Here is a 12,351-nt window from a genome sequence, read left to right on the forward strand (position 1 = left end):
ACCTGCTACCTAAGAGCATCACAGGACGAGAACTGAAGTCCACTGGCTCCACATGTCAGCCCGTCCACTCCACAAGGAGCAGCGGCCAGAAAAGGGTCATCCTCCACCGAGGGCCACGCTGGGTTTCCAAGGTTGGCGACTTCGGGCCGGAACAGAGGCCTGTCAGAGACAAGAGGCTCGGTGAGACCCCGAACATGAGAAGTCGAAGGGGCGAGAATCGCGGAGCGTACCCAGGGCGGCCGTCTGAAGGCTCCGCAGGAAGCCGCCCCCTCACACTGCTCCGCGGCGCCCGCTACGCAGTCCCACCCAGCGCCCGGGCTCTCCAGTCGAGCCCGGGGGCGCGGCCAGGCTGACTTCCGGGCGGCGCGCACGCTGCGTACGGCGTCATGACGTCAGCGCGAGACGTGTGGGAGCGTGACTTTGGCGGGAGCATACGAAAGCCCAGCGGAGGAGCGGCTGAGACTAGTGAGTCAGGCAGGAGGGTCGCCGCCTCAAGAACCTGCGGGGTCAGAAGAGCCGTGTCTGTGGAGGCGGTTAGTGCTGCGGGGGGAAGCGAGCCGGGCCACCGATGGTGCTGCCAGCCCCGCGCGGATGGGGACGATGGACCGGCCCTCCCGGCCGGAGGCTCCGTTCCCCTCCTGGGTCTCTTGGGCCGGTCGTGGTGGGCTCCTAGCTGCAGCAGGTGCCTCAGTCTGAAACCTGCTTGCACACGATAAAGTTACTTTTCTGGATTGTTGTGTCGTGGACAAGGTTTCCCGCTTCCGACACTGAGTCCGCCCCACTTCACCCCAGCTGGTGCCTGTGGGATGGAGACGTCCTGATTGGAATTGGCGTTTACCTCAAATGGGAGCCTACGCAACACGTGACTAGTCCACGTAACTAACATTAATGTCAGAATGCTATTCTTGAGTCGCACTTGCCACATTCCCAATGCTTGACGTGGTTGGTGGCCACTGTGTTGGGCAGCACGAATGCATAGTGCTCCCACCGGCGCAGCGAGTTCCACTGCAGTTCCAGAAGATGGGACCGAGATCAATCATCAGTGTCACTTTAGGCAACTGTACCCTCGTCTGATTCTACCCGTCACTTAAGGACCACACCCGGTGAAGTGTGTTTTGTTCTCTTTTGCAGACTCAGTTTCCAAGCGTCGGAGTAATTTTGTAGAGAAAAATGCCTACCGGATGCAAAGAGAGGCCAACTTTTTTTGAAATTTTTGGGATGAGATGCAGCCAAGCAGGTACTGACAGATTTTATAAATTGACTAATTACAGTGATCAAATGTTTTCAGAAAAATACGTAAATGTGCTTGCTGGAAAGAGTCCAATACTTCACGTTTTTGTTTACACTATAAACTGTTCTTTATAGAGTCATAAATCCAGTTAAGAGGATGAACATTTACAGTTACCAAATGGTATGAAACTGTATAGAAACCCTGGTGAATAAAGAAGAAACTGGCCCTTGATTGGCAGTAGGAAGAATTGTTTTTAACTTCCAGCAATGAGAATCATTGGCAATTTTACTTTGTAGCAGAAGTTATCAAATATTTTACTCTCGGTACTCCTTGCACTCTTAAAAATGATTGAGGGCCTCAAAGAGCTTTTCTTTATGTAAGTTGCCATATTAGAAATTAAAAATAAGAACTTCTAAAAATACTTAGTAATTCACTTAAAAATAACAAAAATAAACTCAATGCATATTAACATGAATGACATTTTTATGAAAAATACCTATATTAAAAAGTGACATTGTTTTATATTTTTGCCATTCTCTTTAATATCTGGCTTAAATAGAAGGTGGTTGGGTTTTCATACCTGTTTCTGTATCCAGTCTGTTGCAATAGTTCCTTGGTAGAAGTCTGTGAAGAAAACCCAGCCTCACACAGCAATGTAGTTGGAGAAAAAAGGAGTATTTTAATAGTCTTCATTTAATTGTGGGTGTTTTTCTTTCATACTACACCAAAGCTTAAGTGGTAGTTTCATAAAAGTTGCAATGTAGAATCTGAAACCATGTAATGAAATGTTCATATTCTTGTTACATTACATTCTATTAGTCTTTCTTGAACTTTGAATGAATCTTTTATCCATGTTGTAACGTCATGCATTGATTTATTTGGAACGTGTTTGTGTTCTGAATTACACAGATATTCCATATATTAACACATTGTATTAAACAATATTAAAAGTAATTGTATTTATTAGTTCACTGACGTCATCAGAAAAGTCTTAAGATTGGAAGGATGTCAAGCTGACAGAGCCTGGTAAAGTGTAACAGAATTCTAATTCTCATTTGAAAGCTCACATTGTTTCACTGACTGTTGTTTTCCCTCCCTGACAGGCTTACTTTATTCATTTTGGAAAAAGGGTTTCCCAAATCATCCAACTCAGAATAGCATAGTCTGTCATTCATTCTTTTTAGTAAAAATGGATTTCTATGGAAAAAATTACTAATTCAGCTCACAACTCATTACAAGTGACTTTTATAGACAGCTATTGTAGTTAAATATACAGAAATGCTTTATGCATACTTTCCATTTTGTCACAAAATATTAAAAACATGTTTTTTAATGTTAATAGTGGACTTTAATAAAACTAATTTTTACTCCTTTTTAAGGACATTTAAATTATGCTGACGTTTTTGGTTTTTGTTTGTTTGGTTGGTTTTTTACAAGTGCATGGTGATGAAGAATACAGTGACTACTAGTATAGTTTGTTGCCACTACCTTGACTCACACAAAGGTGTCATCAGTTTCACTGACCAGTGGTGCAATGTCAGCATTGTGAAAAAGACAAACTATGCCTTAATATTATTATGAAAATAGTTTTGACTTTATGAACCTCTTGGAAAGGTCTTGGGTACGGTTCCCTAATTGCTCCACAGACCACACTTTTAGAACTGCTACTTTAAGAGTAGATAGATCAGAGTAGAACTTTTGTCATTTCTCTTTAACAGAGAAACTTTTTATTCTCTTTTATTTGTGAGTCTACATGTTCCTTATACCTATAGATTTATCCCATCCACTTACGTAGTCTCTATAAGCATCTGAATTGAATCTGTGGAATGCATTCTTACTATGTTTTTTTTTTTCCTGAAACATGAATATAAGCTAAAGAAAACTTTAGAAGATCTAATATAGTTAAGAGCTGTCTCCTTGTAACTTTTGTAAACTTGTCATACCTTACTACAGATTCATAAGAGAACAGACGAATAATCCTGTGTAATTACTATGCTTTAACAAAAGTCATCCGCAGTCTAAATCTCAAGCATCCTTTTCTTTATTACGATCTTTACTGGCTCACGAATTTTTCTGTCTCTGATTAAAACCAAGATAAGATTTTTCTTTTTCTTACAGATTTAGGACCAATAAGCATTAATTGGTTTGAAGAACTTTCTTCAGAAGCTCCACCATATAATTCTGAAACTGCAGATGAATCTGAATATAAAACCAGCAGTTATGAGCCAAACCTATTTAAAACACCACAAAGGAAACCTTATCATCAGTTGGCTTCAACTCCAATAATATTCAAAGAGCAAGGTCTAACTCTACCACTGTATCAATCTCCTTTTAAAGAATTAGATAAGGACAGCTTAGATTTAGGTAAGTAATAAGCTGTAGACTAGAGGAAAATACGAAGTAGGAATTCAAATAAACCTGTATTAAGAATCTCTGCTCTGTCATTAACTGGGTTATGTTGGTCAGATCAACCTCTCTGTCTTCACTTTCCCCACCTAAAAAAAAATAGAGATGATGAAAATAATATCTGATAGGTTTGGATTAAATAAAATAATGTAGGTACTTAATAAATTCCTTTTCCTCCCTTCTTTGATTAATACATCCTGCCTACCGAGATTTGCTAAGATTTATCTTTCCTATACAAAAAAACCCCACCTAGTACTTGAAATTAATTACACTAAACTATATTCTTGCAGGCTGTCAGAGGACAGATGAGATTATTTTTTATCAATTTGCCATAAATCTCTTGATTTGATAGCCATTTCCCTGACCTATGTGCCAGATATTTCCAGTCAATCAAATATTGGTCCTTTAAATATTTATTACTTGCTTGATTTAAGTAACATCCTCTCCCTTTCTTTGGAGTATTATTTGCTAGTAACAGGAATTAAGTACACAGATAAATTACAGTCTAAGGTTGAATATGGGACATGGCAAAAGAAAAGTACAAAAAATGCAATGAGAGTTCAAAAGAAAGCATAAATAGTATTGTGGGAATTAGGAAATGATTCATTTAAATTAAACCTTAAAGGGTAGCTAAGATTCAGGAACTTGAAAATGGAACAGTGATAATGTTCTAGACAGAGGGAAAAACATGAGGAAGAATACGCAGTTTGTTAAGAGAATAGCAAGTAATTCAGATCATTTGGAGTGTTGAATCTGATGCCAATAACAACCTAAGGCTAAAAAGCGCAGATTAGAGGCAGGCATCAAATGCCAGGCTAAAAAAGTGAATTCATTTGATAGGTTGTGAAGCAGAGAAATCACATGCAAATTTGATCATGCTACTTCCTGCTTCAAACCTTGGATTACCTCCCCTTAGCCTTTAAGATAAAATCCATACTCTTTAATGTGATTACAAGATCTTTTATAAAATGATCTTTGACCTCCCGGAAGTCAGTGTTGTATGGGAGAATATATCTAAATTACTGATGTGGGACATGTTATAACAGGAGTTTGTACACAGTACTGTGTTATGGGAAGGGAGCTGCCATAGGTTTTAATGTGGTGAGGAAAAGCTCTAAACTAGTTGATGCTGAATCTACTAAAACTTGAAAGATACACCCAGAGCCAGTGGTTTATTCTCTAAATGTAATCTGCTGGAATTGGTCTATCCCTAACCAGGGAAGGATAGGGGTGAATTAATACAGACACTAGACTCACTGCAGAGCAGCTAACATTTCTAAAGTTTAAGTGCATAAAGAATTCAGTTGACTAGTCTCAAGACATTTTGCTTTTAAGCTTAACTTTAAATTCAGTATTGAAATATAAGACTTAAGCTGTTTTTAACCTACTTTGTTCTAGCATCTATGTATTATTTTTAAATAAGAATTATCCCTGAAGTTCCATGAGGAACTCTTCCTTTTGCATAAAATATGAGTTTATCTTACCAGTACTTAGCTTATTTATGAGATTATCAAGTTATTGGGGAAGTGCTTAGTTTGGTGTGCACTTGTTTTTGCCTGGATCATTTTTTTACTTTTATGCTTTACAGTTGTGTTTGTTTTTATTGCTGAGCCAATATTGATACTTTATTATTAACTAAAATCCTTTGTTTATATTAGGGTTTCCTTGTACAAGTCTCTGATTTTGGCAAGTGTATAATGTCACGTATATATATGTATTACAGTATCATACAGAATAGTTTCATTGCCCAAAAAACCCCATGTTCCAGTTCACCACCACCACCTTCCTTCAAGCGCCCTGAATCCTTGGCAATCACTGATCTTTTTACTGTCTATGGTTTTGCCTTTTCCAGAATGTCACATACATAGTTGGAATCATACAGTATGTAGCCTTTCCAGATTGGCTTCTTTCACTTAGCAATATCATATTTATCTGTGTCTTCAGGGCCTGATAGCTCATTTCTTTTTATCACTGAATAGTGCTCTATTGTATGCATGTACCAGTTGGCTTATTCATTTACCAATTGAGGGATATCTTAGTCACTTCCAAGTTGTGGCAATTGTGAATATAGCTGCTGTAAACATTCATATGCTGGTTTTTTGCATGGACCTAGGTTTTAAACTCATTTGGGTATTTACCAAGGAGCACAATTATTGGCTGGATCCTATGTTAGAATTATATATAGTTTTGTAAGTAACTGCAAACTCCTCCAAAGTGGCTGTACCATTTTGCATTTCTGTCAGCAATGAGTGAGAGTACCCCTTGCTCCACATCCTCACCAGCATCTGGTGGTGTCTGTGTTTTCTATTTTCATTCTAATAGGTATGTAGTGGTATCTCATTGTTTGGTTTGTTTTTTAAGTCTGTTTTTTTTGGTGTGTGTTTTTTTCTGATTAGGGTCTTTTTAAAGTGAACAGGGAAAAGGTGAAATTTCAAAATAAAGGTTTAGCTACTTTTTTAATATCTTTAAAACATTCATAAGAGAAGGAGGTTGGATATTTTGTTGAAGTGGGGGTTTTAATTTATGCATTTGGCTTATTAGTGATTATGTGTATTCCCTATTACTTGAGAAATAAGAATATAATGCAGTGTTTTATGTATATTACTACAAATAGTTTTCAGTTTGGTCTTTGCTTGATTTATTAACATTCATATAGCTTATTTTCCCCAAAACTTCTCTAAGTTAGAGATTGTAGAATCAGTTAAAGCAGCTGTTTTTAAAAGCAATTTTTAAGAGTAATAATAAGTGCCTCATGTGCCCAATTTCTGATACAAAAAAGGAATGCTGAAAAACTGTAGATTGAATTTGATAGTCACACACAGCTTTGGAAACCCCATCTGAGCATTATTGCCTGAGAAAGTAGATGTGTTCAACAGGAATGGAAGTATTAATGTGTTGTTATCTACAACCCATTTTCTAATCATTGCTAATTCATTCAGCCAGTATTGGTATATCATATCAGGCAATTATTGTGATTGCTAAGGATACAGTGATGATTAAGACAGGATCTCTACCTCAGGGAACTCAGTGTAACAGGGGAAATGGGAACAATGTATGATAAACTCTGCAGGGAACACAGGAGGGCACTCACTTAGTCTCACCTTAGGGACTACTAAAATTTTCTAGAGGAGATAGTTTCAAAGTGGGAGTCTGAAAGAGGATATTCTAGATAAAAAAAAATAAAGAAAAAGAAACACTTTGTACAAAGGCCTAGACTGAGAGACCATTCTTGCAGGATACGCAAGTGGTTGGGTACAGCTTAAAAGAGTATGAAAAAATGTCATCATAGATATTAAGACATCAGATCCTGAAGGCCTTGTTACCAGGGAGTTTTGTTATGGAGTTCAAACTTGATCTTGAGAACAAGATCTTGAAAGGCTTTTAGCAGAAAAGTAATATGGTCAGATTTAGTACCTTGTTGGGTTTTCAGTAACTGTCTTTTCCTTTACCCTTATCCTCCATGATACCTTGGTACTGTGTGTGACTTAATAAGACATCATATTCCACTTTGTCTTCCATTTGGTGTACATTTCAAAAAATTTTCCACTACTGTATTCTGAACTCCTTGAGGTTAAAGCTGCATCTGGATTGCATTATCCAGAGTGCCTAATGTGTATTATATGCTTATATTATGGTTGTTGAAATGGCGGCAGACATCCCTTTAGGAATTGGCAAACTGAGAAGCCAATTTAGACAAACTCCCCATACGTTCTCCTTCTCAGTATAGATGAAACTTGTTTTTAAATACTTGCAGAGAATGAAAATTCATAATATAGAGCATATATATCCTCACTGAATTATTGTACTCTTTCAGGAAAACATATTAAGCATAAAAGTTGTTGCACAATGAAGGCTAAAATGGATCAAGCAAATGATGTTATCAGCCCACCTCTAAATTCTTGTCTTAGTGAAAGGTATGATGAAGCTACTATATTAAAATACTTAAATGAAATATTTTACTACATAAGATACTTGTTTTGTAGAAATGCATCTAATTTTCATACTAATATTTTGGCTGAGAGCCTGGTAGAGGTTCTTCTATTTTTAAATAGTCTCCTTTTAGGTTGAGTTCTTTACTACAATAATTTCTACATTAGAAATATTTCCTTTGTTTTTCTTACAATGTTGAATGCAGTGGTTTTTCTGTATAGTCTACGAAGTTTTTGAGTAACAAAAATACTAATGATAAAAAAAGCCTTTGAAATGTCAGTTTAAATTATTTGCATACTTTGAATCACTGGAGAGAATATGATGTTATTATAGATTCACTTTACATAATTTTTAAATTCAAAATATATAATTCCTCCCAGCTGAAATTTATGAATACTTTATACATTATTTTCAATGGGCATTTGAAACATAATTTAGTGGTTATTTAATTCTTCATGAAATATTTACTTTTTAAAAAGTAACATAAAAATATTACAAAGTAGTATAATTCAATTAATTGATATGAATGAGAGTCCTTTTTTCAATACGATTAGTAAATTTGCCATTTCTGTTATCTCTTGAATAACCTGAGGGATTTGCTTTGTTTTGTTTTAGCCCTGGTGTTCTACGATGTACACATATGACACCACAAAGAGAAAAATCAGGTATGATTTAAAACAAGGCTTTTTATTTTTTTAATATTCTAAATTTTAATAAAAATAAAACTTAGTAATTTTTTTCTTGTTTTACCCCCAGTGGTATGTGGAAGCTTATTTCATACACCGAAGCTTATGAAGGTAAATATTCTGCCTAGTTTATTTTTGTTATGTAGTAATTGAGAATTTGACAGTAGTATTATACCTTTGCCCTGAGATTTACAGATATGTATCTACAATCTCACATAGGCATTCCCTAAATGATAAATGAAAAAAATAAAGTGAATGAAAAAATATTCTTAAAAAATATTCATCAGTGTCTACCAAACTATTTTCTTTATTTCCAGGGTCAAACACAGAAACATATTTCTGAAAGTCTAGGAGCTGAGGTGGACCCTGATATGTCTTGGTCAAGTTCTTTAGCCACACCACCAACCCTTAGCGCTACTGGGCTCATAGGTAATAACTGTCAAATATTTTTATAAGAAGGTACATGGTGTTGATAAATCATCTCTAATGCTTTCTGTTAAAAAGAAAATAGGAAAATATAATTAAATAGTAATTAGATTAGATAATCCTGTCTTTGATAAATGTATTGATTCATAATAGTTTTATACTATTTAGTTTAGACTGGTATAAATCAGAAGTACATTAAGTAGTATTCTATAGGAGTCAGGTTAATTTTTATGCAAACGGAGAATTTTTTATTCTAACAGAAAAGCATTTCATTTTGATTCATCTTTAGCTGGAAATTTAACTTTGTTCTGTTGTTCAGATGCAATAATACAGGTAAAAGCATGTTGAAAATTAAAAAGTATTTAACATGTAATATGCCTTTAGACAGTATTATTATCTATATAAATGCTAAAGTCTATATGCATTAGCTTCAAGTCATGATCCCAAAGCTTCACCTGATTCTCCAAGTCTTTGCGGACAGTATTACCTTAAAGTCAGGATCACCAAACAGTAATTTTTTACCACCTTGTGAATGGTACTAAGGAAGTGAGTATAGCTTATTCACTGTGTTGATTGACCTTTCTAAATACTATACTGGGATCAATTCATTCTGTTTCAAATATTTCATTTAATCCAATAATGTTTGTGTCTCTTGGTGTCCGACCAAAAAATATGTAAGCTTTTGCATTAACTTTAGTGTATGATGTACAATTGAATTTTTTCTTTTACAGTCAGAGATGAAGAAGCACCTGTATTTCCTGCAGCTGTATTTCCTAATAATACTACTGCTGTACGTAAATATAACAAATTGATTATGCTGTTGTAATTGCTTATTATTTTAGGATGCCTTGAAAAATTATTTATCTTGCATTTTTCATTCCTTAATTTATGATTTAACTATATCTTTGAGAAAGTCTCTAAACCTGTTTCTATATATAATTTTTTTTGACTATGAGAAACTCTGTCTCTCTGTTTAAAAACAAGTTGAATATTTATGGATAGTGAGAGTTTCTATATTAGTAATTTTAAAATATAACTTTTGTAGATTTTGAAAAGCTACTTTTCTAACCATGATGAAAGTCTGAAGAAAAATGATAGGTTTATCCCTTCTGGGCCAGACAATGAAATAAAAAATCAAAGAGAAGCTAAAAGTCATGGTAAGTTTTTATGTTATTTGCCATTTGGTAAGTTTATGTTAACTGACATCATTGAAGTATTGCTCCTCTTAAAGAGAAAACACATTGCTTTTCCTTTCTTGATGACTGAAGGTATTGAGGGTAGAAACTAACTTGATTTAGATGAAAATATTAAAACATCATGCTAAAACAAGACTGTTCAAGATACCACTGTGACACAAAAACAAAACAAAACCCATTACTCAAAACTCAGAAAGATGAAGATTAATAATTGTAATTAATAAAATGTGAAGGCCTTATTTTCTAATTAGAGAGAAAATATAGTTGCAGATATACCAAAAATTACCTAGTCGTGTCATTGCAGTATTGCATTTTTCTTATGTGTATGTCTGTATAAATGTATGGACTTGGATATCTGTGAGTGTATGTTGTGTGTATATGTACATATAAAATCAGATTTTACTCTCAGTTTTTGTAGGACCACAAAATTAATTTGGATCATCTGGTTTGATAAATCTTAGAATACTAAACTGTGTATATATAGTAAGGTTGGGTAAATTTTGATTGTGTAAAGCTGGTAAAGAAAGGTTATTGGTGATTGGAGTAAGAATGAAAGCTTTGAGTACATTGGAATTAGTCTTTATCAGAACAGGAGAAGGGTGAGTTCCCCACCCCCCCCACCCCAAATAGCAAGTATTCAGGATAACCCTTTAAAGATTGAATTATGTGTTATTTAGTACATACTATTTCTATGAAAAAGGTTGTAAGAGTCATATAAATTATATAGTTGTATTATAAAATTTATTAATATGCTTCTGTTTTAAGTTTTAACAGGATTGGGGAATGCATTTGGTAAAGTAAGTAGCTGCAAAGACTATTTTGGAAAGTCAGTGCCAAATGTCCCAGAAGGTGAAGTACACGAAAAGGTTGGAAGTATTTCTGAAGAAGATAGTTTTTCATTATATGTTTCTAAATATAAAAAAAGAAGTCTACAAAAAATAAAAACTGGCAAGACTAGGAAAAATACTTTCAATGAAACAAAAACTGATACCTGTGAAGAACCTAAAAAACAAATGAAAGAAAATAAACATTCATTTGTTTCTGAAATGGAACCAGATGACAGTGATCCATTAGTTTCAAAAATAACGATTCAGAAGACCTTTTGGAATGGAAGTGACAGAATCTCTGAGGAAGCTGTACAGTCTCCTGCCTTCGAATGGTCTCAGCTAACCCTCTCAAGTTTAAATGGAGCCCAAATGGGGAAAATGCCCCTACAGCATATTTCTTCTTGTGACCAGAATAATTCTGAAAAAGACCTCATAGGCACAGAGAAAGAATGTACCAACTCAAAGACAGAGAAGATACTAAAGGAGGAAACAGTGGTGAATAAGAGAGACGAAGGACAGTGTCTTGGATCTCATGAAAATTCCACTCTTGTGGTAAAGCACACAGTATCTGAAACTTTGCTAATAGCTTCTCCTCATCAGGATATCAAAAAGTCTCCATTCAGGATAAGAGAATCACCTGAAGAGACACCCAGTGCAGTTTTCTCAAAAAATATGACTGTTCCAAACTTTAAAGAAGAATCTGAATCCTCTGAAAATAGATTGGAAATTAGTACTATTTTCTCCCAGAAAGAGAGTTCTTTATGTACAAGTTCAGTTGATAATGGAAGCCATCCAGTCACTATCAAACATACTTCTGTAGCTTTGAAGAAAACAGGTTTAATATCCACTTTGAGAAAGAAAACTAAAAAGTTTATATATGCTATAAATGATGAAACATCTTACCAAGGACTAAAAATGCAGAAAGATCAAGAATCTGGACTGACTAACTGTTCTACCCAATTTGAAGCAAACACTTTTGAAGCACCATCTACAGTTAGAAATGCTGATTCAGGTACCTTTGTGTGTGTCTGTGTGAATAATACATACAGTTATATGGATAGTGACGAGTTCTCTTATTTGAATATGTGAATCTGTTTAATCTTTTTTTTAATCCTTACTTGAGGATATGTTATTATTGATTTTAGAGAGAGAGGAAGGGGGAGAGAGAGAAACATCCATGTGAGAGAGAAACATCGATTGGTTGTCTCCCATATGCACCTGACAGGGGATCGAACCTGCAACCTGTGTATGTGCCCTGACTAGTAATCGAACCTGCCACCTTTCAGTGTACGGGTTGACCAATTGAGCCACAGTGGCCAGGGCTCTTTAATCTTTTTAAAAAGCATACTGCCTGCTTTCCTTATGTAATTTTTTGTTTTTTAAAAATCTCTATATCTTGTACAGTTGACCCTTGAACAACACAGAGGAGGTTAGAGGTGCCAATCCCCACACAGTTGGAAATTCAGGTATAACTTTTGACTTCCCCAAAACTCAGTCATCCTTTGGTATCGGCAGGGGGCTAGTTCCAGGATACCAAAATCCTCATGCTCAAGTCCCTTATGTAAAATGGTGTAGAACCACAAATGGAAAATACTGTTTTTCATCCGTGGTCTGTTTTAGCTGCAGATACAAAACCCAGGGATACAGAG

At 35.5% G+C, this 12,351-nt stretch overlaps 1 protein-coding gene across 2 annotated transcripts in view; it reads left to right on the top strand.

Moving 5' to 3' along the window:
• The first annotated feature begins 863 nt into the window (after positions 1-863).
• Positions 864-12,351, top strand: part of BRCA2 (BRCA2 DNA repair associated) — an 80,302-nt gene continuing 68,814 nt past the window's right edge. For both annotated transcript variants that reach the window (XM_087814416.1, XM_087814417.1), the window contains exons 1-9: positions 864-1,237; positions 3,350-3,595; positions 7,452-7,551; positions 8,183-8,232; positions 8,324-8,364; positions 8,571-8,682; positions 9,411-9,469; positions 9,725-9,836; positions 10,650-11,714. In XM_087814416.1, coding sequence (XP_087670542.1) covers positions 1,171-1,237; positions 3,350-3,595; positions 7,452-7,551; positions 8,183-8,232; positions 8,324-8,364; positions 8,571-8,682; positions 9,411-9,469; positions 9,725-9,836; positions 10,650-11,714 — 1,852 coding nt within the window. In that variant the 5' untranslated portion in view covers positions 864-1,170. The remainder of the gene's footprint in view (positions 1,238-3,349; positions 3,596-7,451; positions 7,552-8,182; positions 8,233-8,323; positions 8,365-8,570; positions 8,683-9,410; positions 9,470-9,724; positions 9,837-10,649; positions 11,715-12,351) is intronic.

The sequence above is a fragment of the Miniopterus natalensis genome, chromosome 2 (genome assembly GCF_054644295.1).
Source record: "Miniopterus natalensis isolate mMinNat1 chromosome 2, mMinNat1.hap1, whole genome shotgun sequence".
In the NCBI taxonomy this organism is placed as follows: Eukaryota; Metazoa; Chordata; class Mammalia; order Chiroptera; family Miniopteridae; genus Miniopterus; species Miniopterus natalensis.